Source organism: Myotis brandtii, unplaced genomic scaffold (assembly GCF_000412655.1).
Source record: "Myotis brandtii unplaced genomic scaffold, ASM41265v1 scaffold342, whole genome shotgun sequence".
Classification (NCBI taxonomy): Eukaryota; Metazoa; Chordata; class Mammalia; order Chiroptera; family Vespertilionidae; genus Myotis; species Myotis brandtii.
The window spans coordinates 477,975-504,649 of NW_005363166.1; the positions used below are offsets into that span (position 1 = coordinate 477,975).

Here is a 26,675-nt window from a genome sequence, read left to right on the forward strand (position 1 = left end):
AGCAACGAAAATAATTTTATGGTTGGGTCACCACATGAGGACCTGTATTTAAAGGGCCAGAAGGTTGACAACCACTGGGCTAGATAGTTATTCCTTGTTGGCTTTTAGACAGGGCAGTGCTTTTTGGAGTACAGTGCACCCGAACCCCTTTCCACCCTAGGACAGATATTCTCCTGAATTTCCTGTCCCTTCTGCAGGGTGAGAGGTATGCCACTCACAGGAGAGGTCCCCTGGTCCCTCCCCTGCCTTGTAGCCTGCAGCCCTGCTTTTAGGCCTGACTCAGCTGACTCCCAATAAGCCCATGTGCCTCTCTGGGCCTCAGTTTCCCCATCTTTCTGCTGGAGGCCTTGCTGTCCCCTCCCCTCTGAGCTCAGCAGGCCCATGGCTCTGGGGTTGGCACTCACTCCCCAGTTGCCTGTTTCCCCAGCTGTGAGGGCAGGTTGGGCCCAGTCTGGGCAGCCTCAGCCATTCCCGTTCATTGGCCCCAACTCACCAAAGTCCCTCATTCCCAGAAGCCGCTCTGTTCCCCGTGGGGCCCTCTGACAGCTCCGTCCCTCCTGCCAATCAGCTGGGCCGAACCTCTCATTTGTGGGTGAGAGTAATTAGAGGTCCACCCCAGCTGCTATTCTGGGAAGGCTGCTGGCTGAGGACATTCGTGTGTGTGTGGGGGGGGGCGGGGGAGGAGGAGGGGGGGTGACTCCCAGGCAGTACCAACACTCTCAAGGCCCCTCAGGGAGAGAAATTGCAGGGTGCGGCCCCTGCTCCCCCGTCCCCTGCCACGAACTCAAAAACAGGCTAAAATAGGAAAGGGCCGCATCCTAGGTTTGTGGCTGCTGCAAAATGCAGGTTGGGGTGCAGAGCAGAGGGTGAGGTGGGGCCTGCGTGGCGCCTCGAGGCCTCTGACCTGAGCTCACGGACCCTGAGATGTCCTCAGGGAGGGAGCGGAGAGTCCGGCGGCCCAGCTCTCTCACTCAGGCACGTCCGGGAAACGGAGGCTCACCACCGAGTCCTCACAGCCACGTCGGGAAGGCGGTGCTGTTACTACCCCCATAGGAGAGGAACCGAGGCTCAGAGAGGCTAAGGGGACATGAAGTTGGGAAGGGGCGGAGCAGGGATTTGAACCTGGATCTGGGCCCATCTCACAAGGTAGGCCAGCCGCCTCAGCTGAAAGAAGGCAGTGGTGATACCTCACCTTCCTGAGCTCCTGGACTCGGAGTCCAGCTGTGTCCCCAAACATTTCAGCAGAGACACAACGTCATGGCGCTTCTTCCCACATGTTTACAGCCGGGGGGAAGCCAGCCAGCCCCCTGGGGCCTGGCTCCCGAGCTCTGGGGAGAGCAGTAATTTGTGTGTCTGCTCTCTCGAGAGTAAGAGGGGTGGCCTGCGAAAGAAGCTCACAAACAGCTAGACGTCCCGGAGAGGGAGGAGGAAGAAGGGCAGGCCGCCTGCTGCGTCTCTTTCTCGTTACCACCCCGGCGGGCAGCCTCTGTCTTCGGGGATAGCGGGGACTTGGCGAGGCGAAGGCAGTGGGGTTTCCTTCTCTCGGGCCCCTGACGTCCTGCAGCAGCCTTTACCAACCTGAGCTCTGATGTGCCTCCGTCATGTGATTTGTCCCTGCCTCCCTCTAGCAGGCCAGGCTGGGCAGCATGGTGAAAGGAGGAGCTCTGGGACCTCGGTCAGTTTATTTAGCTTCTCCGGCCTCAGTGTCCCCATCTGTCGAAGGGGTGCAGCAAGCCCTTCCTTGCCTGAGGAGTAAGTGAATCTGAGCCGCCATCCATGGCGAGCCTGCAACTAGTAGGTGCTTCGTTACGTTGTAATTCACAGGGACCAGGTCACCTACTGGTGGTTGCTGAGCTCCTGGACTCGGAGTCCAGCTGTGTCCCAAACATTTCAGCAGAGACACAACGTCATGGTGCTTCTTCCCACATGTTTACAGTCGGGGGGAAAGCCAGCCAGCCCCCTGGGGCCTGGCTCCCGAGCTCTGGGGAGAGCAGTAATTTGTGTGTCTGCTCTCTCAAGAGGTAAGAGGGGTGGCCTGCGAAAGAAGCTCACAAACAGCTAGACGTCCCGGAGAGGGAGGAGGAAGAAGGGCAGGCCGCCTGCTGCGTCTCTTTCTCGTTACCACCCCGGCGGGCAGCCTCTGTCTTCGGGGATGGCGGGGACTTGGCGAGGCGAAGGCAGTGGGGTTTCCTTCTCTCGGGCCCCTGACGTCCTGCAGCAGCCTTTACCAACCTGAGCTCTGATGTGCCTCCGTCATGTGATTTGTCCCTGCCTCCCTCTAGCAGGCCAGGCTGGGCAGCATGGTGAAAGGAGGAGCTCTGGGACCTCGGTCAGTTTATTTAGCTTCTCCGGCCTCAGTGTCCCCATCTGTCGAAGGGGTGCAGCAAGCCCTTCCTTGCCTGAGGAGTAAGTGAATCTCCATGGTGAGCCTGCAGCTAGTAGGTGCTTCGTTAAGTTGTAATTCACAGGGACCAGGTCACCTACTGGTGGTTACTGGTTATTTTTATTCATTTTCCTGGCTTGTCTTGGAACAGAGGTCAGAAGCTTTTTCCTGCGAAGGCCCAGCTAGTAAAAGCGTTTGGCTTTGTGGGCCATGCAGACTCCTGCAATGATTCACCTCGGTCCCTGTGGCACAAAAGCAGCCCCAGACAATACGTGGATAAAGGGCTGTGGCTGGGTTCCAAGAAAACTTCATCTGTGGAAGGAGGCAGTGGGCTGGATCTGGCCCGCAGGGCCTGAGGTGGGCAGCCCCGGTCTGAAGAGTCCCCTGTGGCCTCTTTCTGGCCATTATTGAAGTGGAGCTCCTGTTCACATGTGTGGTGCCCATTTGGGTTTACCCCTCTGTTAGTCGCCCATCCATATCCTTTGCCCTTTACCTATGAGGGTCCCAGCCTTCTCCGGTTGATTTGTTGGAGCTTCTTGTATGTTCTAGATAGTTATCCCTTGTCGGTTTTAGACATTACGGTGCTTTTTGTATCTGCTGTCTGCCTGTGGCCTTCTTGTTGAAAGGAAGTTATAGTGCTTTTTGGAGGGTTTGAACCTGAACCCCCTTTCCACCCTAGGACAAAGATATCCCCCTGCATTTTGTGTGGTGAGTTTTAGTTTTCCTGTTCATATTTAGGTCTTTAATCCATCAGGAGTTTATTGTGGTCTAAGTGTGAGTAGGGATCCAATTTTATTTCCATCCCCCGCAAAATGGGTTCCCTGCACCATCTGGAATTCTCCACGTGGTCATTCATCATCCGTCACATACTAAGTTCCCGTAAACACACGGTCCTCTTATGTGATTTCTGTTCTCTTCCACGGGTTCTTCATCTGTGTCTGCGGTAGTTCCACGCTGTCTTGGTTACTCTGGCTTTGCAGTATGTCTCTATAGCAGGCGGGGCAAGTTCAGATTTTTCAAGAGACAACAGAAAGCCAGACTTTTATGTGAAAGATCCTAATATGTTAGTGTTGGCACATGATTCCATTGAATAAAACACGGTGCCGGCCAAACCAAATTTGTCCAGGGGCTGGTTCTGGCCCGTGGCTGCCAGTTGGCACGCGGCTGAAACCTTCCCACGTGAGCCTGACCACGTGCGTGTGTGTCTGTGGGTTTGCAGTGCTGGAGAAGAGCGAGTTCAAGGATGAGTCGCAGTACTTCCGCTTCCACGCAGACGAGGAGATGGAGGGGACCAGCAGCAAGAACAAACAGCTTCGCAACGACTTCAAGCTGGTGGAGAACATTCTGGCCAAGCGCCTGCTGGTAGGAGCGGAGCTGAGCTGCCGCGTCTTCCTCCCCAGACCCACCTTCCGATACGGCTTCAGATGTGGGCTCAGCCTGGAGCACCCAAGAGTATGGGTGATTCTAGGTGGCAGCTGGCAACGCTGCCAAGAGGCCAGGTCACTTCACTGGCCAAGACTGCCTTCCTCACAAAAGAGATCGGGCCGTCTAGCTTTTCCTTTCCATCTCCCCTTGTCCACCCTCCATCCCAGCCTTGCATTTGCAGAGAGAATGGCCTCCTGAGATGACTCACCCTGCAGACCAAAGCCTTAGTTTTCCGGGCTGGCGCCCTGTCCATCCCGTTGCTGTCAATGTCCTTGCAGTTGAGGTAGAACATTTATGTGCAAACCCTAAGATGTTAGTGCTGGCAGCCTGTTCAGATAGTTTGCCTGCCAAGCCCACCAGGTCCTGTTCCTCTGCTTACTGTGAACAGCAGCCTTCATCTCAATGCCTGGCCCCCCGTGTCTCTTGAGCAATCAAGGGACAGCTCAGAGAGGTTAGGTCTCTTGCCGCAGCCAGAGTTGGGGCCAAATTCTGAAGAATATGAAGACAGCTCCATTGACTTCTCTCCTGCAGTACTTCTTGGGTTGCTTTTCCTTGCACTTCCTGTTTCTCCTACTGTAAAGCCCTCCCATGCTCCCCGTCACACTTAGATAAAACCCAGTCTCTTATGGCCTACAAGACTCTTCCTGCCTCTCCAGCTTCCTCTCCTGCTCCCTCCCTTTCCTCACTCCACCCCAGCCACTCTGATCTGCTTTTTATCCTCCAGTACCTTGGACCTGACTCAGGGCCTTTGCACATGCTGTGCCCTCTTCCTGGATCACTGTCTTCATTCTTTATATAAAAGTTCTGTTCCTCACTTCATTCAGTCTTGGCTCACATATCGCCTCTTCTGCCCATGTCACACCATGTTCTGTCCTTTTAAGTGCTTTATTTTAATTCAAACTTCATACACTTCCTTTGTCACATTCTATATCTGTTTCTCCTCCCCCACTAGATAGCTGCATGAGGGCAGGAACTGTCTGTCTTGTTCAATACCGTTTCCAGCGCCCAGTGAAGTACCTGACCCATATAATAGGCAGCAGCTCAGCAGATAATGGTTGAACGTGTAAATGTGTTTCCCTGTGGCCCCCCACCCCGAACCCCAAAGCCTCCCAAGCTGTCTGCCAAGTTCTTGGTGGCTGGACACCTTTAGATCTAGTTTGTTCATTAGGCCAATACATTTAAAAAAAAATATGTTTTTATTGATTTCAGAGAGAGGAAGGGAGAGGGAGGGAGAGAGAGAAATATCATTGATGAGAGAGAATTATTGATCGGCTGCCTCCTACACCCCCCTCACTGGGGATCAAGCCTGCAACCTGGACATGTGCTCTGATTATGAATTGAACCGTGACCTCCTGGTCCATAGGTCGATGCTCAGTCACTGAGCCACACCGGCCGGGCTAGACCAGTGCATTTTTATTGAGCACCTACAGCATGCCAGCAGATGGGAGGCAATGGTGCATGACTGAGAGACTGTCCTTAGGTTGGGAGGAGAAAGAGGAGACAGGTGATGAAAAGTAAACACGAAATCAGCACCAGATTGAGGTACGAGCTAGGTGGTGTGTCTTCACAGATAGGTATAGAGCACCTACTGTGTGTCCCGGGTGCTGTTTATACTGTTCCGTTATACTCCTCACCCCATACCCCTCCCCCATGTAGATCTGGGGCCTGAGGAGCCAGTAGGGTCACAGTCGTTTGGGGCCAAGGCAGGGCTGGCTCCAGGCCTCCCTCCCGACTCCACTGCCTCACCGGGTCTCTCCTACTTCGGGCCCACAGATCCTGCCCCAGGAGGAAGACTATGGCTTCGACATCGAGGAGAAGAACAAGGCCGTGGTGGTGAAGTCGGTCCAGAGGGGCTCTCTGGCCGAGGTGAGGCCTCTCGGAGGAGCTGTGAGGGTCGGAGAGCGAGGCGTCTCTCTACACATTCCTTGAGGCAGGCAGCAAATCCTGGAATGTCCCCCCTCACTCACTCATTGTTCATATGGGGAAACTGAGTTCAGGGCCATCTTGTCGACCTCCTCCTGGAGCCAGGACAGAGCCCCTCTGCTCAGGGCTGTCCTCTCAGTGTGTGTGTGACTGGCTCCCTCTGCTGGCCCGATGGGGAGGTGCAAGGAAGAGGCTCTGAATCAGCAGTGATAAGGGAAAAACTAATCCTCCGTGGCCTGAATAAGACAAGTTTCTTGCTGTCATGGACACAAAGTCTGCAGGAGGAAGGAGAGCGAGTCTGTGGCAGGCCAAGGCTGCAGCCCCAGGTCCTCTCCGCTGCCCCCTGGGGTGTGCGGCTGGGTAGGGAGAGGCCCCTGTCATGTCCAGGCGCCTGCTTGTGTCCGTATAGTGATTAGGAATCACTGTGTAGCCACCTGCTCGCCCCACAGTGGCTGGAGCCATAGGACTTTGCTTTTCTAATGATCTAAGTGGTTAGAAGGAGGTGGTTGTGAGTCTTGGTTCAGGGTCAACCTCTCTTTGACTTGGCTGGCCAAGCCCTCCTGGTCACAAGGGGGCTGCCCCAGTTCGATGCCTCCTGTCCTCACACGGCAGGGTGGGAAGCAGGGGCAGGCCACAGCAGTTTCTCCTCGAGGGAAAACGTCTTTTCTGTTAGTGCCTCCAGCCGGCTTCCCTTCAGAGCTCCGTGGCCAGAACCAGTCTCACCAGCCTGCAGAGGGGAGGGACTGCTTACCACACAGGGGGGCTGGTTGCCCTGGGGGTCACTCTGGTCATGCTTAGTCCCTGGGGCTGGGGCTGTGAGGAGGACAGGAGACTAGCAACCTGGTGTGCTTGTCTCCCCGCCAAGATGGCTGGCCTGCAGGTGGGGAGGAAGATCTATTCCATCAACGAGGACCTGGTGTTCCTGCGGCCCTTCTCAGAGGTGGAGTCCATCCTCAACCAGTCTTTCTGCTCCCGCCGCCCCGTGCGCCTCCTGGTGGCCACCAAGGCTAAAGAGTGAGTGTCCCCAGGGGCCAGGTGTCCACCGACCTTCCTCTCAGGTCGAGGAGTTGCCTGAGTGCTGGGGATGGTGGGGGCCGAGCCTTCCTGGATCCCTGTGGGTGGGGCTCATTCTGCAGGTACATGACACGAGGCTGCTGCCTTCAGTCGTTCAGCAGGTGTTGATCGTGTGCCCGCTGTGTCTAGTGGTGCTGCAGGCTCTGGGGATCCAGCCATGTCTGGATGGGTACATTTCTCCCCCTCATAGATCTCAGTCTGGTTGGAGGGTAGAACAGGAGACAGACAAGGCTAAAGTGAGTGTCCCCAGGGGCCAGGTGTCCACCGACCTTCCTCTCAGGTCGAGGAGTTGCCTGAGTGCTGGGGATGGTGGGGGCCGAGCCTTCCTGGATCCCCGTGGGTGGGGCTCATTCTGCAGGTACATGACACGAGGCTGCTGCCTTCAGTCGTTCAGCAGGTGTTGATCGTGTGCCCGCTGTGTCTAGTGGTGCTGCAGGCTCTGGGGATCCAGCCATGTCTGGATGGGTACATTTCTCCCCCTCATAGATCTCAGTCTGGTTGGAGGGTAGAACAGGAGACAGACGGACACAAACAGTGGAGAAGTAAGAGGCATATGGGACCAGCTGGTAGCAAGTGTGGGCTGATACCTAACGCTGGGAAAGAAGATGGGCAGTGTGGAGGGATGGTGGTCGGGGTGCCACTGAGCACTGAGGTGCAGGCCTGAAGGAGGTAAGGAGGGAGTCAGGGGACTTGCGGGGGAAGAGGGCTCCAGGCAGAGAAAATAGCCGATGCAAAGGCCCGGGGAGGAATCTGGCTGGTGTGTTTGAGGAATAGCGAGGAAGCTAATGTGCTGGAGCAGAGCGAGTGAGAGGGAGGGATGGGTGATGAGGTCCAAGCCAAGACCGGGGCTTTCAAACCGTGTTCTCTGGAGGACACGTGTGGGCTTTCAGGTCGAGGAGTTGCCTGAGTGCTGGGGATGGTGGGGGCCGAGCCTTCCTGGATCCCTGTGGGTGGGGCTCATTCTGCAGGTACATGACATGAGGCTGCTGCTGTGTTGATCGTGCGCCCGCTGTGTCTAGTGGTGCTGCAGGCTCTGGGGATCCAGCCATGTCTGGATGGGTACATTTCTCCCCCTCATAGATCTCAGTCTGGTTGGAGGGTAGAACAGGAGACAGACGGACACAAACAGTGGAGAAGTAAGAGGCATATGGGACCAGCTGGTAGCAAGTGTGGGCTGATACCTAACGCTGGGAAAGAAGATGGGCAGTGTGGAGGGATGGTGGTCGGGGTGCCACTGAGCACTGAGGTGCAGGCCTGAAGGAGGTGAGGAGGGAGTCAGGGGACTTGCGGGGGAGGAGGGCTCCAGGCAGAGAAAACAGCCGATGCAAAGGCCCGGGGAGGAACCTGGCCGGTGTGTTTGAGGAATAGCGAGGAAGCTGATGTGCTGGAGCAGAGCGAGCGAGAGGGAGGGGTGGGTGATGAGGTCGGCCAGACAATGGGGCCAGGCCCTGTAGGACCTTGTGTAATGACCGTGGAGCCACTGGTGAGGCACGATCTGATGTAGGTTCTGCCAGAGTCCCTCTGGCTGCAGGTGCAGACCAGATGGTGGGGGGCAGAGGTGGAGGCAGGGGAGCAGCGAGGAGGCTGCTGGACCAGCCTGCATGGCAGCAGGGGTGTGGTGAGAAGTGGTTGGATACCAGATATAGGTACAGGGAGAAGCGTTTTCTATTTTAAAAATTGTGCATTTGGTTTCCACTTCTCCCTTCTATTTAAGGCAAATGCTTCCCAGTTTTCTGTTGACAGGCAGGATGGAAAGTTTTAATATGATTATTCCAGTAGAAAGGCAAGTCAATTTAGGGAAAATGATTGATTGGTGGGCTGGAATGTGGAAGTGGCAGAAATCACCCAAGTGGAATGAGCCTGTCTTAAGTCTGACAACACCTGTGCTTTGAGAACAGGCTCCCAAGAGCCTGGCTTTCTCTGGCTGGTGGGGACGGGAGGGACGATCCTGAAGGCCATGGTGGGGGACATGCCCTTGGGGAAGCAGGCAGCTACATTGAGGCCCCTGGGTTAATGATGCCCACTGCACAGTCCTGAGCAGGGGTCACCTGCTCGGCTCTGGTGTCCCACCTGCAGAATGGCCAAGACCGGGGCTTTCAAACCGTGTTCTCTGGAGGACACGTGTGGGCTTTTTTCTAGAGTCAGCACCAAGATGTGGGGATCACCTCTCACTCTTCCATCTGTGGTTGTTGAATAAAACGTCACCGGCAGAGGTGTTGCTCTGGCCACCAAGAGGCCTCCTCCCATGAGGAGGGATGGAAAAGGGAGAGGGGGACCCGGGATTTCTGCGTGTGGACTGCAGCTCCAAGGGCAGGCCGTGCTTCAGATGAACTGGAGACCCTGGTGGTGGGGGCGTTGGTTAGGCTAAGCGAGGTTTCTCTGTATATCTGGGAGCTGGAAAGCCTGGCACTGCTATGATTTTGGGCCGGATTTCCCAAAAGTCCTGGAGGCAGGGGCTCCTCAGGGTGGCCCGCTGGGCTGCTGGGAGTGATGCTGCTTTTCCTTATGGCTGCTTCTCCTGCTGCAGGATCGTCAAAGTCCCTGACCATCCGGAGGCTTTGTGCTTCCAGATCCGTGGAGCTGCCCCGCCCTATGTCTATGCTGTCGGGAGAGGTGAGTGGGAGCCTAGCAGACAGAGGGGAGCTTTGGGAGACCCATCTGTGTGTGAGATAGGAGTTCAGAGCCGCCCAGACCGTTACCACCAGGCCTGTGCTCATACTGCACCATTAGCACTTACTTTCTTTGCTTGAGGCCAAGGCTTGCAAATGCAAACACCTATGGGGGTCAGGCAGTTACAAATGAGTAACTGAGAGGAAGACAATAGGGAGTGGTGAGGACTATGGCATGGTGAAAAATACCCATTTACTCGACAAGAGACCCTATTCCTCAGCTCAAGCTCATGGCCAGGTAGGAACTTACCAAAAGTCACACGGTTGGTTAGTGGCAGAGCCAGGGTTTGAACCCAGGCCCCTGGGGTCCAGGCCTGTGCTCATCAACCATCACACCGTATGGGCCTGATATTATTTCATGTACAGACAAAGCTTGGCATTTCATTTGCATTTACAGACCCTTCATATTAACCACACAGAATCCTGGGGTTCACAGCCTACAGTTTGGGAATTGTGGTATACTAGCAGCTGAGAAAACATGCATTTGGAGTCCTATAGACCTGGGTTTGACCCTGGCTTCTCCTAGCAAAGTGACCTTGAGAGAATTACTTTGCCTCTCTGAGCCTCTGTATTCCTGTCTACAAAATGGGCTGATCCTGGTCCTAGTATCACAGGTTGTTACAGGATTTTAAAGGAGATGAAGTTTTAGAGTGAAACTAGTTGCTGTTTCTCTGAACCCCAACTTCTACTTCTGCAAAATGGGGATGCTGGTCCCTGCCCTGCCTACTGGAGTGGGTCAGAGGGTGGCTCCTGGGTGGGAGGGATGGAGGTGGAGTGTTTGGGGGGTGGGGAGGTGGAGGACAGTGTTCATCTGGATTCTTGCCCTTGCCTGCACTGCTCAGCCCTCCGCCTGGCATTCAGCCTCAAGCATTCCTGTCTCCCTTAGGATCAGAGGCTGCGGCTGCAGGGCTCTGTGCTGGCCAGTGTATCTTGAAGGTCAATGGCAACAATGTGATGAACGACGGTGCCCCAGAAGTCCTGGAGCACTTCCAGGCATTCCGAAACCGCCGAGAAGAGGCCCTGGTAAGCCACCCAGCAGCCAAGGGGATCAGGGGAGCCCTGCTCAGTGAGGGGGTGGGGCTGAGGGCCACCTTTCTCTGGAAAAAAGTCTGAAGGCATCATGGTGTTTGGGGTCAGGGAGGGCTGGTGGGACCGAGCTGGGCTTCGGTCCTCTGCCCCCTCTGCCTCCCTGGATTGGAGGAGCTGGGCTGTAATACCTCATGGCCTCGGTTTTCCAGGTGTGAATGGGTGTGATAAGACCCTCGTTTCTTACTGCACAGGCACCATTTGTTGGGCAAATGGTTATGTGGATGGTGAAAATTGATGTTGTGCTTGGGTCAGGGGCTGGGGTTCTGTGGAAGGTGGTATTATTTATTGGATTATCTAGTAAGTGTTTATTGAGCACCTGCTGTGTGCCTGACACTTTCCTAGGCCCTGGGGCCACAGGAGAGACACATTTTCTGCACCCATGGATCCGACTTCCATTTTCAAAGGCTCCCCCTCCCCTGGCACCTGTGTGGTGTATAGACTATAGAGGGTGAGGGCTGAGGGTGACTGGAGGTCCCTCAGGGAGGTTCCAGAGCGAAGCTTTGGGGGCCTCTCCAAAGGAGGTGTCACCGCAGGCTAAACGCCTGAGCTCTGGAGTTGGGGAACTATTTGCACCTTTGCCGTCCCTTCCTCCCTGGGCTCCCAGCACCATGGCTGCCCCTCTTGCTCTGCTCCCCTCACAGGGTCTGTACCAGTGGATCTACCACACCCACGAGGATGCTCAGGAGGCCCGAGCCAGCCAGGAGACCCCTGGCGAGGACCCAGGTGGTGAGGGGGCCCGGGAGGAAGACCAGCCCGACTCAGGTAACAGGACAGGTGGGCAGTGAGCTAGAAACTCCAGCGGGGAGCTGGGTCCTCTTCTGTGTCTACTCTCCCTTGTGATCCCATCTTGACGCCATCAGTTCTGTGTTAGTTTCTGATTGCTGCTCTGACAAAGCACCGCAGACCTGGTGGCTTAGAACAGCACACATTTACTCTCCTACAGTCTCGGAGGTCGGGGTCTGAGATGAGGCTCACGGGGCTAGAACCGAGGTGTCAGCAGGGTTGCATTCTCTTTGCAGCTCTAGGGGAGAGCTAATTTACTTGCCCATTTCAGCTTCTAGAAGCTGCCTGTGTTCCTTGGGTCACGGCCCCCTTCTTTCATATGCGGAGCCAGCAGTGTTGGCCCGAGCCCTTCTCTCCTTGCCACCTCTCTAACTCTGCCTCTTCTGCTTCTATCTTCCCCATTTAAGAGCCTCGTGATTACACTGGTCTACCTGACTCATCCAGGATCATCTCATTGTAAAGCCATCTGCTTAGAACCTTAGTTCCATCTGCAACTGTCGTTTCCCCCTGCCATGTGAGAGCATATAGTCCAGGGATGAAGATGGGGTTGTCTTTGGGGCCATTATTCTGCCTACTACGACCTCCCACATTTATTTCTCTAGTGCAGCCTCAGCCCTGAACTCCAGACCTGTCTTTCTACCTCCCCCAACCCCCGCAATCCAGTATCTAACAGGCATCGCAGACTCCGCATGGCCAAAATGGAAACTCCTGAACTTCCCCTGAGGATCCCATCTTCATCTTTCAGATTCTTAGGTCCTAGATCTTGGAGTCCCCTCAACTGTTCCCTTTCTTCTGACTCCCTCCACCTTAATTCCAGAAGCGCATGTTGTTGCCTCTGTCTTCCTCATGCACCCAGACTTATACCACTTCCCACCACCTCCATTGCTGCCTGGTCCAAGCCACCGTCATTTCTCACCAGGACGATTGCAATAGCTGTTCACTATCCTCCCTGTCCCTCCTCACCTTTCCTCCTATGGGCTGTTCTAAAAAAACAGAATAAAACATTCCAGTGACTCCCATCCTATCTCAGGGCAAAGACCAAGTCCTCATCATGGTCTTCAACCTCACCTCTCATCACTTTCCTGTTTGCCCTCTCTGCTTCATCCACTCCAGCACCAAATGTCCTCCTACCCCAGGACCTTTGCACTTGCAGTTCCCTCTGCCTGGAATGCGCTCTTTCTGAGTACTTCTTGCCTCATTCACCTCTCTTCTCAGATGTTACCTCCTCAGAGCACCCTTCTATCCCAGAGTCTCCCTATCCTATCCTATCCTATCCTATCCTATCCTATCCTTTTTCTTTACTGCATGTATTAGTTAACTATATATCATGTAGTGCCTTCTTTGTTTTCTAGGTATGTCACTCCCTAGCTGTGACATACCTCATCATGTAGCCTCTCTGGGCCCATGGTGATTGGGACTGTATCTGGGCTACATAACAACAGTAACTCAGGAAACTGAAAAGTCTGAGTAGGGTCATGGAAGCTTCAGATCTGGCTCGATCCAGTGCTTTATGTAGTCTCCTAAGGAGTCTCTTTCTCTCTAGTTTTCAGCTCTGCTCCCTCTGTGTTGGTTTTCCTTTTACCTGCTGTTTTATCCATGCAGTGGCTCTGGCAGCTTGGAATCCGGTTGAAAAGAGAATGTCTCCAGCTCTTTGTAGATCCAGCAAAAGTCTCAGGCTTGACTCTCATTGGCCCAGCTTGGGTCACGTGCTCATTCCTGAGCCAGTCACTGTGAATAGAGGAAATCTTCAGCTTGTGCCTTTGGTGAATGATGCAGGTGTGGGGGGGCCTCTTCTAAGCCACATAGACTGGGATAGGGCACACGGGTTGATTTCTAGCGGGACAATGTAGGACAAGGTGTGAACAATAGTAGGCTGGCAAAATCCAACAGAGCTGCAGCACAGGCTTCAGTTCCCCATCTGTCTGACGGGAGCTGTCTGTGGTGCAGGGCCAGGGGGCTGGCTGGCTGTGGAGTGGAGCCCCCTCTTCAGAGTTGATTGTCCTTTTGGCTTTCAGCCTTCCCTTTGCTGTCCATGGGTGCCCAGCTGAGCCTGCATGAGGACAGCCCTGTGGTTAGCCTGAATGTGGACAATGTGCACCTGGAGCATGGCGTGGTGTATGAGTACGTGAGCACAGCGGGCATCAAGTGTCACGTGCTGGAAAAGATCGTGGAGCCCCGTGGCTGCTTCGGCCTCACTGCCAAGGTCTTGTTGGGCGCTGCCCTGGGGGTGGAGCAGCCTGATTCCCATTTCCTCTGAGTTAGCCTGGAGCCCTGAATTCTAGTCTCTGCCCACGATATGGGATTTAGAAGAGTGGCTTATCTCTTTAGCCTCAGTTCACGCATCTGCAAAATGGGCCAGTAATAGACCTGACCTCATGGGGGTGTTATGAGGCACACAGGAATCTCTGTAGATAAACTGCTTAAGACCCTCCTTGGTGCAGAGCGTGTGCTCAGGAGTTGATGTTTCTGCAGATCCTCGAGGCCTTTGCTGCCGATGACAGCGTCTTTGTGCAGAACTGTGGGCGGCTCATGGCCCTGAGCAACAGCATCAGGACCATGTCCCATTTCGAGTTCCGTCACATCTGCGACATCAAGCTGGAGAGCATTGGCCAGAGGATTGCCTGCTATCAGGAGGTACCTTTACCCTCAACCTGGGGCATTTCGGTTATAAATGTCAAAACCCACCACAACTTAGCTTAGACAAATAGGAGACTTTATTGGCTTTTATTACTGGAAAATCCAGAGGTGAACTTCAGGCATGGTTGTATCCAGGTGCTCAAACGATCATACGAACATGGCCTCTCTCCTTCTCTTGACTTTGTTTTCCCATGTTGGCTTCACTGTCAGGCAGGCCTTTCCCATGTGGTGACAAAATGGCCCCCAGTAGCTGTATCCTTAGTAACCCCCGTAGAAAAGGAATCGAGAGCTTCTATTGGCTTGGCTTGGGTCTTGTGCCTAGGTCTGTACTAGTAACTACAAGCATGGGGAGCAGCTTTACCTGAACCTCATGGACTGTGGGTTGGGGAGAGATGCTTTTAGCTCACGTGTGCAGCTAAAATGGAGAAATGAAGGTGGGTAGGTACCCAGAGGACTCAGATTTCTCCAGACTTTCCCTGAAATCTGGATCCAGTGAAAGGCAGTGCAGGGGAATCCACCTGTCCATTGGGGCTATTCATTTTGTCCAGTTTGGAATGTCTGGCCTAGACCAGGATAAAGTGGGAACTGTGGGGACACCAGAATTCCCAGAGTCCTGAAGCATGGCCTCATGTCCCCCGCCTCTGTCAGTTTGCAGCCCAGCTGAAGAGCAGGATCAGCCCACCCTTCAAGCAAGCACCCCTGGAGCCCCATTCGCCGTGTGGCCTGGACTTCTGCCCCACCAATTGCCACATCAACATCATGGAAGTGTCCTACCCCAAGACCACTCCCTCCATTGGCAGGTCCTTCAGCATCCGCTTTGGTCGCAAACCCTCCCTCATTGGCCTTGACCCAGAGCAAGGTAACTGCACGTGTCTGTTAGAAACTGTGTTTGGATCTCACACCACAGACACTTAAACAGAAACATGTCTGGAGGTCAGCGGTCCAGGGCTGGAATGGTGGCTTCACAGTCATCCAGGATCTAGGCTCCTATCTTCCCACACCATCATCTCTATGGTGTAGAGGTGGCTTTCATCCTGAAGGATGTCCCATGGTATAGAATGGCTGCTGGAGTACCAATCATCATGCCTGCATTCCAGGCAGGGAAAGATCACAGTAGTTAAAGGCCTATTAACACTAAGCCAAAACTTTTGTCTTGAAGTAATCTAGGGGATTAAAATAATATTTAAAAGGGAAAATTCTCGTATTTATTGGGATCCTAGAAATGGATTATATACTTCTAGCCAAGGGGGTTGTGGGTGTCTGGGCACGGTTTCCAAGTGAGCTCTCCCTTTATCCATGTAGGCCACCTGAACCCTATGTCCTACACCCAGCACTGCATCACCACCATGGCTGCCCCATCCTGGAAGTGCCTGCCTGCTGTGGATGGGGACCCTCAATGCCAAAGTCCCCGTGACAGCAGCTTTGGGCCAGCCAATGGGGCCCTGGGCCCAGAGGACCGGGGTCTGAGCTTTCTCCTCAAGCAGGAGGACCGTGAGATCCAGGACGCCTATCTGCAGCTCTTTACCAAACTGGATGTGGCCCTGAAGGAGATGAAACAGTATGTCACCCAGATCAACAGGTGAGCCCTGACCCCAAGAAGGAATTGAGTGTGTGTGTGTGTGTGTGTGTGTGTGTGTGTGTGTGTGTGTGTGTTAGTCAGGATTCTTTGTAGTGGGGGCTGCCCTGTACATCATAGGCAATTTATCAGCATCCCTAGATGCCAGGAGCATCTCTGTTCCCCAGCCGTGACAAACATTGCTAAATACTCCCTCAGGGGATGGGGGCAACATCACTCCTGATTGAGAGCCACTGCTCTAAGGAAATGATAGATGTAGGCAGCAATCATTAGCAGAGGCTGAAACTATTTGGGAAAAGGTTTGGGGGACTTTGGAACTTTAACAGAAAGAGAGATGGTGTCCCTTTCGGTGTAATGCAACAGGGGCACACACACAGCACCATCTCACCAACAGAAATTGCACTGTTCTCAAATCAAAGAGCTAGGTCTCACTACTCAACTGTAGGACATGGAGGATAGAGCAGTGGTTCTCAACCTTCCTAATGCCACGACCCTTTAACACAGTTCCTCGTGTTGTGGTGACCCCCAACCATAAAATTATTTTCATTGCTACTTCATAACTGTAATTTTGCTACTGTTATGAATCGTAATGTAAACATCTGATATGCAGGATGTATTTTCATTGTTACAAATTGAACATAATTAAAGCACAGTGATTAATCACAAAAACAATGTGTAATTATATATGTGTTTTCCGATGGTCTTAGGCGACCCCTGTGAAAGGGTCGTTCGACCCCCAGGTTGAGAACCGCTGGGATAGAGGATGGTGACATGGCACCCGGGGGACACAAGTGGCCAAATCCAGAGGGAGGGTGATTCTAGATGGAAATAACTGATGGGGGTTGGGGTGGGGAGCAGGTCCAGGGAGGAGGAGGAGGAGGAGGATCTGTTAGAGAAGACACATACCAACCAAATGCAGTGTCTGGACCTGGCTAGGGTTGTGTTTCTAACACACCATCTGTGAAAAGACCCTTTGCAGACAACCAGGGGTATTTGAACATGGACTGGATACTAGATGGTGTTAAGGAATTACTGATTTGGTAGGTATGGTAACGGCCGTCTGGTTAGGTTCAAAACAGTGTTTCTCAGCCTTGACATTAAGGACACCATCTTTGCGGTGTGGTGTGCAGTGTAAGGTAGTTAGCGGCACCCTGGCCTCTACTCACTGGATGCAGTATCCCCCACCCCTGTCCCGCTCCAGGTGTGACAGCTAACAAATGTCTCTGGACACTGACAAATGTCTGTCCCTCAGGAAGTGTGCTGAGTTGCTCCCTGTTTCCTCTGGGAGGTGCAGAATCACCCTTAGTTGAGAACCATTTCTTTAAAAGAGAGTCCTATGTGCTAGACACACATAGGGAAGTGTTTATAGGGGAGATTTATGATAGCTTAGCTAGGTTTTAAATACTCCAGAAAAAGAAAGAGCAACGGGAAAGACTGAGGAAACTAAAATGAACCCTGAGTTGCCATTGTTGAAGCTGGCTATGCGTGCCTGGCATTCTTCATACGGTTCCTTCTACTTTCTTGTATAATGGAAATTGTCTGTGATAAAAGAAAAAATAATGTAGGGGTTTGAGCCAGGAGAGTCTGGGTTTGAATCCTGGGCCTGCTATGTATTAGCTGTGTGACCTTGGACAAGTCTCTTGATTTCTCTGAGCCTCAATTTCCTCATCTGTAAAATGGAGCTGATCATGATACTGACCTCATTGAGATGTAATAGGATTTCATCAGCCAGGGTTTATTGCTCACATACAAGGTACCAGACACTCGTTTAAGCACTGTACATATTTTAACTCCCTTAATTTTCATACCAGCCTGGGACATAGATGCTGATATTACTCCATTGTACAGATGAGGAAACCACATCTCAGAGAGGTTAAATAATTTGCTGTAGGTCTCTAAGCTAGCAAGTGGCAGCATCGAGATTTGAATCTGGGGTCTGTCTGTTTTAAAAACCTATGTACTTGACCATTAATGATACTCTGTGCCACAGGCTGACAAACTATGGCCTGTGGGCCAAATCCAGCCCACTGCCTCGTTGTCTTAAAATAAAGTCTCACTGGAACACAACCATGCGCATTCATTCCCATGTTGTCTGTGGTGCTTTCACATGAATGCGGCAAAGTTGAGTAGTTTTAACTGAGATCGTACGGCCTACAACGCCAAAAAGATGTGCTCTCTGAACCTCTGCAGCAACTTTCCCAGTCGTGTTCTATGCCCTTGAACCTTGTGTAGCTTGGCCATGAAATAAAGAACCACTGTTTCTCATGCCCCCTACAGGAGGGACGGTATAAGTGCTCCTGCGGAGTTGCTAGTGGGATTCTCAGGGATGGGAACACCATTTGATGGCTTCCTCTGTTAGGGTCAGAGGTGAGGCCTGAGGTCAGGACCTTGCCTGGAGCCTCCATGAAGGCCATTAAAACCACCGGCATGTGCCTTTGAGTTCAAAGCCTTTGCTCCCACAGGCTGCTGTCCACCATCACGGAGCCCACCTCGGGTGGGTCCTGCCATCCGCCCTTGGCTGAGGAGACCTCGTCCTCCCCACTGGTCAACGAAGAGAGCGAGATGGACAGGACCGACCACGGGGGCATCAAGAAAGTGTGTTTCAAGGTGTCTGAGGAGGATCAGGAGGACTCAGGTCATGACACCATGAGCTACCGTGACTCCTACAGGTGGGGGCACTTGTGGGCATCATCTGGGGTTTGACATGGGTGGCCAGTGGGACGGTTGAGGCCACTGACCTGTGGTAAAGTCAGAATTAGAGGGACATTTTCCAGGAAGCAGTGGGATGGGGCACTGTTGCTAAGCCATGTGGTTCTGGGGGTTATCTAAGCTCCCAACGCTAACGTTGCAGGCTCTGCCCCCTTGTTGGCTCTGTCCCCTTGTGGCCACCACCAGTCCATTCTGCTCTGGGGCCGCTCTGCGCACGCTGATGGAATGTGGTCAGAGAAAAAGTCGAGATCTGTGGTGTGTCTTAAAACTTACATGGTTTCTGCAACAAGCACTTTATTTTTACTTGATCCCAGGAGGAAGGCAGTTTTTTCCCTCCTAACTCTGTCTGAGAGGGTCTGAGTTGTTGTTGTTTTTTACTGGTTAAGTTAATTATAACAAGATCAGTGACCCCTCCTCACTCTGAGACGGTCTGAGTTTTTTTTTTTTACTGGTTAAGTTAATTATAACAAGATCAGTGAAGTCCTAATTAGTGGGTTAAATGGACTAAAAATTCAATTTCCTGTAATAAACCATGTGGCGGGTGAGTGGAAGTCCTTACCACAAATAAACAAGCACCATGGGCTCTAGGGAGAGGTTCTGTAACATTTGATCTCGTGGGGAGAGTAGAACCTTGGAGGGCGCTTCAGTTATTTTGGGCAAAATACAGAACGGCTGGAATTTGACATGAATGACCTTCGCCCCAGCCTCCCGGCATTCGTGTCTGTCAGTCTCTGAGGGGGTCTGACTGGCCCGTGTTTCTGGCGGAGTTTCTGTATAGGCAGATGTTTCCAGTGCCTCGAGTCCACAGCCCGAGGTTTCCCCATCTCTCTGGGTTTTCAGTCTGACATGTTTGGGTCCTTTGATTTTTCCTTTAATTTTCAAAAAGGTGAAGGAAAGAATTTCAGGGTTGTGGTTTTTGATTTCCATACCTTCTGAGTTCCTGGGACACAAGCTAAGAGAACACGGTCCTGTCCTCAGGAGGTTCCCAGCCAGGCTGGGGAGACGAACACGGAACCGTGTGTTCGAGGGTGGCTCGTGCACACGTGTCCAGGAACCAGGCTTCTCCCATGAGGGGAGTGACGGAAGTTTACTCCCAAATAAAAGCAAAAAAACTATCCTCTTACTATTCCTGCATTTCTGTGCCGGGGCCTAGAAATCTTTCTCCACCATCAGAAAATCCTTCAGGTCAGCCTTCCCGGTCTCTGGCACTGGTGGGCAGTCCGCCGCGCCCTTTCTGGACCAGTTGTCCTCTGAGGAGCTAGGGATTTTGTCTACACTCAGAAAGTGGGTTCTGGGTGCTGGGACCAGAGGGTGTGAGCTGGAGTGTGACTCCTGTCTTCCTCTCTGCCCCTTCGCAGCGAGTGCAACAGCAATCGGGACTCCGTCCTGTCCTACACCAGCGTGAGAAGTAACAGCTCCTACCTGGGCAGCGACGAGATGGGGTCTGGTGAGTGCAGCGGTTCCTGTTCGAGGGCAGGGGGTCCCCAGTGGGACTTGGTTTTGTTTATTTTATTGCACTTTACTCGGTGTTATCTTATACGATGTTTTTTAGTCTGGTAGTGCCTTTCCTTTCATTCACTCACTCAGCACATTTTATTGAGCACCTATGTTGTGCTGGGATCACAACAAGGAACCAAACAAAAGATCCTGGCCCTGGTGGAGCTGACGTTCTCCACGAATGTCATGGGACACGGAACACATGAAAACATACATGATGCAATTAGAGATTGCGATGAGTTGCTCTGACGTCACTAAAATAGGGCGACTTGGTGGTTTCCATGACACGTGCTCAAACCAAAAATTCAGACGACATAGGAAAGTTCAAAAGAAGTACATGACAATAAGTCAGAACCCCCAGAAATGACCAACCGTCACGTGTGGAGACCATTGGTGAGCACAGTCTGCACAGATGGACATGTGGGTGATGGCTGGGTGGACAGACAGACAGACATTGTACTCTATAAATTAGATCATCCTGAACTTACAACTTTTTCTGAAAGACTGAAATGTGCTTTGATTTTAGTTTCATTGGTTTCAGCTTTTAAATTTTTTATTTTGTGAATAGGCTATAAATCCACTTGCTTCATAATTGAAAAGGCACGAGAGGGCGGGTGGTGACAAGCCTCCCTCCCCCTTGCAACCCCGTCTCCCGGTTCCCCAGCTCCCACGGTCACAGCTGCTTTGTGTGACCTTCCAGTGGTCGTCTGGGCATAAAAATTTAATTTCAATTTTTTTTTCCAATTTAACAGAAGAAAGAGAAGCACAAGTAACGTTGAAGATATTGCTGAACTTTAGATAAATATTTCATCACATAAGATATTCGGCTATAAAAACTACCCCTGGGGAGGTTTGAGGAAGGAGCTTCCATGTGGCGGCTGCTTGAACGGAAGCAGCTGGGGGATGGGTCGGAGACTTGGGGTCCAGTTCCTTCTCTCTGGCTCGCCGTCTCCTCATTCGCAGAGTCTCGGAAGGAAGAACAATGACTTATAGTTGTGTAATGCTTTAGTTCCTGCTGCCCATTTTGAAGGTGAAGAAACTGAGGCTCAGAGAGGTCAAGAAATTTGCCTGGTGTCACACAGCCAGGATCCGAATCTGTCAGACTCCAAACCCACTGTGGGTTTTGGAGCTCTGCAGCTACGTAGCCTCCTTGGGAGGAGGTTGGGAGAGTGTGAGATGGGTCGGAAATAGTTTGTTGATGGCTGTGGCTTCTTCCTCTGGCCAGGGGACGAGCTGCCCTGTGACATGCGGATTCCGTCAGACAAGCAGGACAAGCTTCATGGCTGCCTGGAACATCTCTTTAACCAGGTAGGACTTTTGTTCCCACCCCTGGCCGGACCTTGGGTCTCTCCCGTCACCCGGGGTGAGAACCCATAAGCCAGAACCTGGGTCAGGCGCTGGGAATCCAGGGTCGCTGCAACCTGGAGGCCACAGGAGCCACACTAACCTTGAGCCTCCTGCCACCAGGTGGACTCCATCCACGCACTCCTCAAGGGGCCAGTCATGAGCAGGGCTTTTGAAGAGACCAAGCATTTCCCTATGGACCACTGCTTGCAAGGTGAGCACAGGGGCGCCCCTCCACAGGGCTGGGAATGACATCCAGCATCTAACAAGGAGACGGCGAGGATGGGGAATGGGTGCCGACGGGGGGCAGGGCCCGGGCTCACACTCTCGGCCTTGCCCCTCTCCTGCCCAATGGCTAAGGGCTCGTCCAGGGGTCAGCAAGTTCAGCCCACAGGCCAAAGCCAACCCATAGCCTGGTTCTGTACAGACTGTGACCCGAGAATGATATTTTCACTTATAAAGAGGAATAAAAACAAAATAGAATAAATGAACACATGACAGACACCGTAAGCCCTGCAAAGTCTCAAACAGTTTCTACCAGGCTCTTTTTAAAAATGTTTTTAATGATTTCAGAGAAGAAAGAAAAGAGAAAGAGAGGGATAGAAACATCAATGATGAGAATCATTGATCGGCTGCTTCCTGCACACACCCCACCAGGATTGAGCCTGAAACTTGGGCATGTGCCCTGAATGGGAATTGAACCATGACTTCCTGGTTCATAGGTTGACACTTAACCACTGAGCCACGCTGGCCGGACTACCTGGCTCTTTACAGAAAAAAATCTGTGGGCCCCTGGGTGGGTCCCTGAGCCTCTCTGGGCCTCTGTCTTCCCGTCTATAACAGGAAGGGAGGGACTGGAGCACAATTCACCAACCCTGGGGACCTTCAGCCCGCCTCCATCATGTAACTCACATTCACAGAATCTACCTACATCTTTATATTTTTAAAAAGCATATTCATTTGCTGCCTGCATTATTATTGACATTACTTCATTGAAAAAGTGATTCCCTTTAAAAGATGTAATTTTGGAAGGAACGTTTTAAACTCCCCATATATGGAAAACCTGTGTAACATGCCATGAAATAATGACGATTGTGATAAACTCAATGGAAACAGCCACGAAAAATGTCGTCATACTGCAGTCAGGGTCTGCTGCCTGCCCAGAGTGCTTTGCTCCTCCCTCATGAGAAGGATCAGTAAAGAAGTATTAAGGACTCACCCACCAAATTGGGACTTACTTCTTGACATGATTGAGAGACAAAGAATTGACATGTGTGTCCTCCAACCCACCTTTCCTCCCATTTACCCATCTACCCACCTACCCATCCATCCATCCATGAAGCTATCCATCCAGTAAATAATTTCCAGGAACCAGTTTGTGCCAGACCTTGTGCTGGGCACTGGAGGCCCTGAGATGAATGTGACACTGCGCTGACCTCCAGGAGCTCCCAGTTGGGTGCAGGAGATAGGAAAAGAAACAGGCAGTTGCTCCTAAATGAGGGTAGGAAGTGTGGAGAGTTGAGGTGCCCTAGCTCAGCTACCCCTCCTGCTGTCTCAGGATCATCTCTTCCAGGATCGGACCTCAGAAAGCAGAAACATCAAGCCCAGAGGAACCAGAGCCATAAATATCTCAGAAATTCGGGGCATTGTTGCAGGGAAGAGGCCCAAGAAACAGGGGCCTATGTCTGCCAGGGTCAGGTTCAAGTCTCAGCTCTGTCACAACTCAGCTATGTGACTTTAGGCAAGACACCTCCCCACTCTTTGCCTGGGCTTCCTCCTCTGTATAGGGAAAAGGTTAACGGTTCCTTAGTCATGTGCCAGCTTGATTGGTGTAGCTATGTGGAGGTAGTACCTGAGAAGAGAATGCATTGATTGATTTGTGATGTCTGCAAGCTTAGGAGAAGAGAATGCAGTGATTGATTTGTGATGTCTGCACTGGATTGGTATCAGTGGTGAGGAGTTACACCTCAACTAGCAGGACGGTGTGCTAAGATTGATGAGTGATGTCTGCCATGGGCGTGGTACTATGAATCAGTAGCACACTCGCCATGTATTTTCCCTCCGTGGACCAGATAGTACCCGAGTCCTGCCAGCATCCTTGCTCTTGGATTCTTAGCCTTGGAATCTGATGATAGGCCTTTATGCCACTGTTCTTCAAAGCGACTCTGCCCCTTTCCTGCCCTCATATCACTTTCCTGCCCCAGAGTTCAAACAGAAAGAAGAGTGTACAATTCGTGGCCGGAGCTTGATCCAGATCAGCATCCAGGAGGACCCCTGGAACCTCCCCAACTCCATCAAGACCCTAGTGGACAACATTCAGAAATACGTGGAAGGTCAGTTGGGCAGGGAAGGGTAACGTGGCGGGTTTGTGGCTGTTGATTCTTAGTGTGGAATGTGGAAGGGTCAGGAGTGGGTCCATCTCCATGTCCAGGGGTTGGGGGGGTGGGGAAGAGGACTCATGGCCCTGCCCTGGGCAGAGCCCTGGAACTGTGTACAGGCACGTGATTAAGGAATGTCTGATTTGGGGTGCCGGGGGCTTCCTTGCAGAGTCAGGAAGCTGAGAAGACTGAACTTACCCCTTCTTTTTCAGAAATTATAGATTTAATTCAGTTCCTTTTATCTATTATCAAGGCCACAAGCTGGGTGTCCCCTGATCAGACTTGGGCCCACAGATGGGCTTTGATGATACAGCATAAAAAAAAGTGAATCGGTTGCCAGTGCTTCATTATCTGAGATGTCACATAAAAATCTAGATTTCTGGCTACTCCTGAACAGTCAGGGGATCTGGCATTAACAGGCCTGCAGTCCCACAGTCACACTTGGGTGATGAGTGGCACCTGCCGTCTTAGATGGGAGAGGGGTGACTTCCAGTTCACCACAGTCCTCATCACTGCCTGCTTCCTGGTGTCTGCCTCACACAGTTGCCTGCCTGACCCTTGGCAGCATTTGAGTCCGGGATCCTGGCTGAGAAGGACCCTAGACCAGGAGACATTTGACCAGGACAGCCGGAGGGGCCAAGCTTCAGAGCCATCCCCCAGGAACAGCGCCTGAGTTGGCCTTTCAGATTTTTCTTTTAAACCCCTTCTGGGCCTAAGAGCCTTTTTTTGAAGGAAAGAGACCAGGATGTTAGGCCTGTGTTAAGAAGGTCTGAGCTTTGCCTATGCGGGTGCAGGGCTGTGGCTGTGTAGAATGTGCATACGTGCCTGTGTGCTTGCATGAAAGTGTAAGCATATAAGCGTGTGTCCACATGCATGTGCAAGGTGTGGGCTGGGGGCTCTGGCCCGGGAGTTGGAGGGGCTGGTTTCAGTCTCTGTTTGGTGGGTGTATGTAAACAGTTGGGGTACAGCTAGCAGTTGGGGTTCCATCCCCTGGAAATTGAGAGTTTCTGGAATTCACTCAATATTCAATCGGAGCTTCTTTAGTGCAACTGTTCATATTCAGAGCGTCCCTGCGCAGGGCTTGGGGCTTGGGCCTTGGCCTTCTGGGAGGGCCCAGCTCTGCTCGAATCTGTGCTAACCTCTCGGCTCATTCTTTTTCTCTGCTTCCCCTTCCAGATGGGAAGAACCAGCTGCTCCTGGCCTTGCTGAAATGCACAGGTGAGGGCTTGAAGCAGCAGCTCTCTGTGATGGGCACAGAGGCATGTCCAGGGGAGGGCATCCTGGCTGGCAGTGGTGCTCATGACGGCAGCCCAGCGAGGCCTCTTCTGCCGGCTGAGGTTGATATTCTCGTGGTCATCAGGGCCTGGACCCGGGGGAGGGAGTGACTCTGTGGCTCTTGCACCCAGAACTACTTAGACCTCGTGTACTTCCTCCTCTTGAGTCCAGGGCCAAGTCTCAGGGCCCTGGAGCCAGGAGCCCTGTGTCTTGCCACCTCCCAGGCCCGAGGACAGGAGACAGAGGACTGATGACCAGTCGAGTCCTCAGCCCCACGTGGGACTTCTACCCGGCAGACAATGGGGAGGAGGGAAGGGCAGATGGTGGGCTCGGGGAAGCTGGGAGGTGTTCTCTGTCCCTCCCTTCTTTCCAGAAATTCTCCGCCAAGTGGCAGCTAAAATAAGATCTAGGTCAAAATTGGTCTCTGAAAATCAGTTGACTAGAGCCAGTCATTGGAAATAATTCCTTCCAGAGGATCGGGCCCTGAATGAATGATTGCCTGAAATTAGCCAGTTCTGCAAACCACGTCAGGACAGGGGCAAGGAAAGGGAGGCAGGAAGAGGCTTCTCAAAAATAGAGAAAATGGTAAACGGCATTTCTTAAAGCATGGAGCTTGGCAGACATGCTTGGCGTCATTGCTGTCCTGCCAGTCAAGGTTGAGCAATCCCCTAACCAATGGAGAAACAACTGAGTAAGGTTTTGGGAAAGCCTCAGGGAAATCACAAGGCAGATGGATCAATGAGAGAGTTGCGATTTTCAGTAAATTGGCTTGCTTTTGGAGAATTGATCGTTGTGGGGTTGGCTTTTGGTGGCTGGGATTGATTTTTGGCAAGCTGGCCCCAGATGGTTGCTCTGCTGGGGCTGGTGGTTGGTTCTGGGCCTGGGCTTTGGGGCTTGGGGGCAGGAGCACCTGCCCAGCGAGCCCATCCCCGCTCTACAGACACAGAGCTGCAGCTGCGGAGGGACACCATCTTCTGCCAGGCTCTGGTGGCCGCGGTGTGCACCTTCTCTGAGCAGCTCCTGGCAGCGCTCAGCTACCGCTACAACAACAACGGCGAGTACGAGGAGAGCAGCCGGGATGCCAGCCGCAAGTGGTTGGAGCAGGTGGCGGCCACCGGCGTCCTCCTGCACTGCCAGTCCCTGCTGTCGCCAGCCACTGTGGTGAGTGAGGGGAAGAGGGATGAGTGCCCTGGGAGCCTGGGCAGGAGAGCTCCTGCTTACTCACTCAGGTTCTCGCTCACTCACCTACTGGTTCATTCAGCAGCTGTTTATTGAGCACCTACTGTATGCCACTGTTATGGGCACTGGGGATCAGCTATGGGCCAAGCACAGAGTTGTACTCAGGGATCTTAAATCCTAGTGGGGGGGAGATAGACATAAATAAGTAAAATAAGTGATGTAGACCAGTGGTTCTCAACCAGGGTAGTTTTACCTCCCAGGGGACACTTGGCAATGTCTGGAGACATTTTAGGTTGTCACAAGGAGGGGAGAGAAGGTGCTACTATTGTCTGGTGTGTAGAGGCCAGGAATGCTGCTGGACATCTTACAACACACAGGATGGTCCCCACTCCCCTGAGAATTTTCTGGCCTGAAATGTCAATAGTGTCACACTTGAGAAACCCTCATATATAGTGATGAAAGCTAAAGAGAAAAATTAAGCAGGGAAGGGGACCGGAAAAGATGGGGCGACAGCAATGGAAAGTTTCACTAAGGTAGCCAGTGAGGGCCTCACTAAGACGGTGGCATCTGACCAGGAGCTGAAAGAGGAGAGGGAGTGAGCCGTGAGGATCCTGGGGGAAGTCTCAGGCAGAGAGAATAGCAGATGCAGAGGCGCTGAGGCAGTGTTTGAGAAATTGCAAGGTGGCCCTATGGATAGAGCGGAAGAAGCTGGGGCAGGAGGAGGTGAGGCTTGA

The 26,675-nt window shown here is 52.5% G+C and overlaps 1 protein-coding gene across 1 annotated transcript in view; it reads left to right on the forward strand.

The window, feature by feature from the left end:
• PREX1 (phosphatidylinositol-3,4,5-trisphosphate-dependent Rac exchange factor 1) overlaps positions 1-26,675 on the forward strand; it is a 126,608-nt gene that overhangs the window by 88,493 nt on the left and 11,440 nt on the right. The window contains exons 16-32 of the mRNA XM_014543913.1: positions 3,603-3,745; positions 5,582-5,674; positions 6,597-6,745; positions 9,333-9,418; positions 10,361-10,497; positions 11,205-11,325; positions 13,362-13,549; positions 13,819-13,980; positions 14,632-14,842; positions 15,286-15,562; positions 18,022-18,228; positions 19,627-19,715; positions 20,991-21,073; positions 21,233-21,323; positions 23,314-23,442; positions 24,664-24,705; positions 25,703-25,923. Coding sequence (XP_014399399.1) covers positions 3,603-3,745; positions 5,582-5,674; positions 6,597-6,745; positions 9,333-9,418; positions 10,361-10,497; positions 11,205-11,325; positions 13,362-13,549; positions 13,819-13,980; positions 14,632-14,842; positions 15,286-15,562; positions 18,022-18,228; positions 19,627-19,715; positions 20,991-21,073; positions 21,233-21,323; positions 23,314-23,442; positions 24,664-24,705; positions 25,703-25,923 — 2,429 coding nt within the window. The remainder of the gene's footprint in view (positions 1-3,602; positions 3,746-5,581; positions 5,675-6,596; positions 6,746-9,332; positions 9,419-10,360; positions 10,498-11,204; positions 11,326-13,361; positions 13,550-13,818; positions 13,981-14,631; positions 14,843-15,285; positions 15,563-18,021; positions 18,229-19,626; positions 19,716-20,990; positions 21,074-21,232; positions 21,324-23,313; positions 23,443-24,663; positions 24,706-25,702; positions 25,924-26,675) is intronic.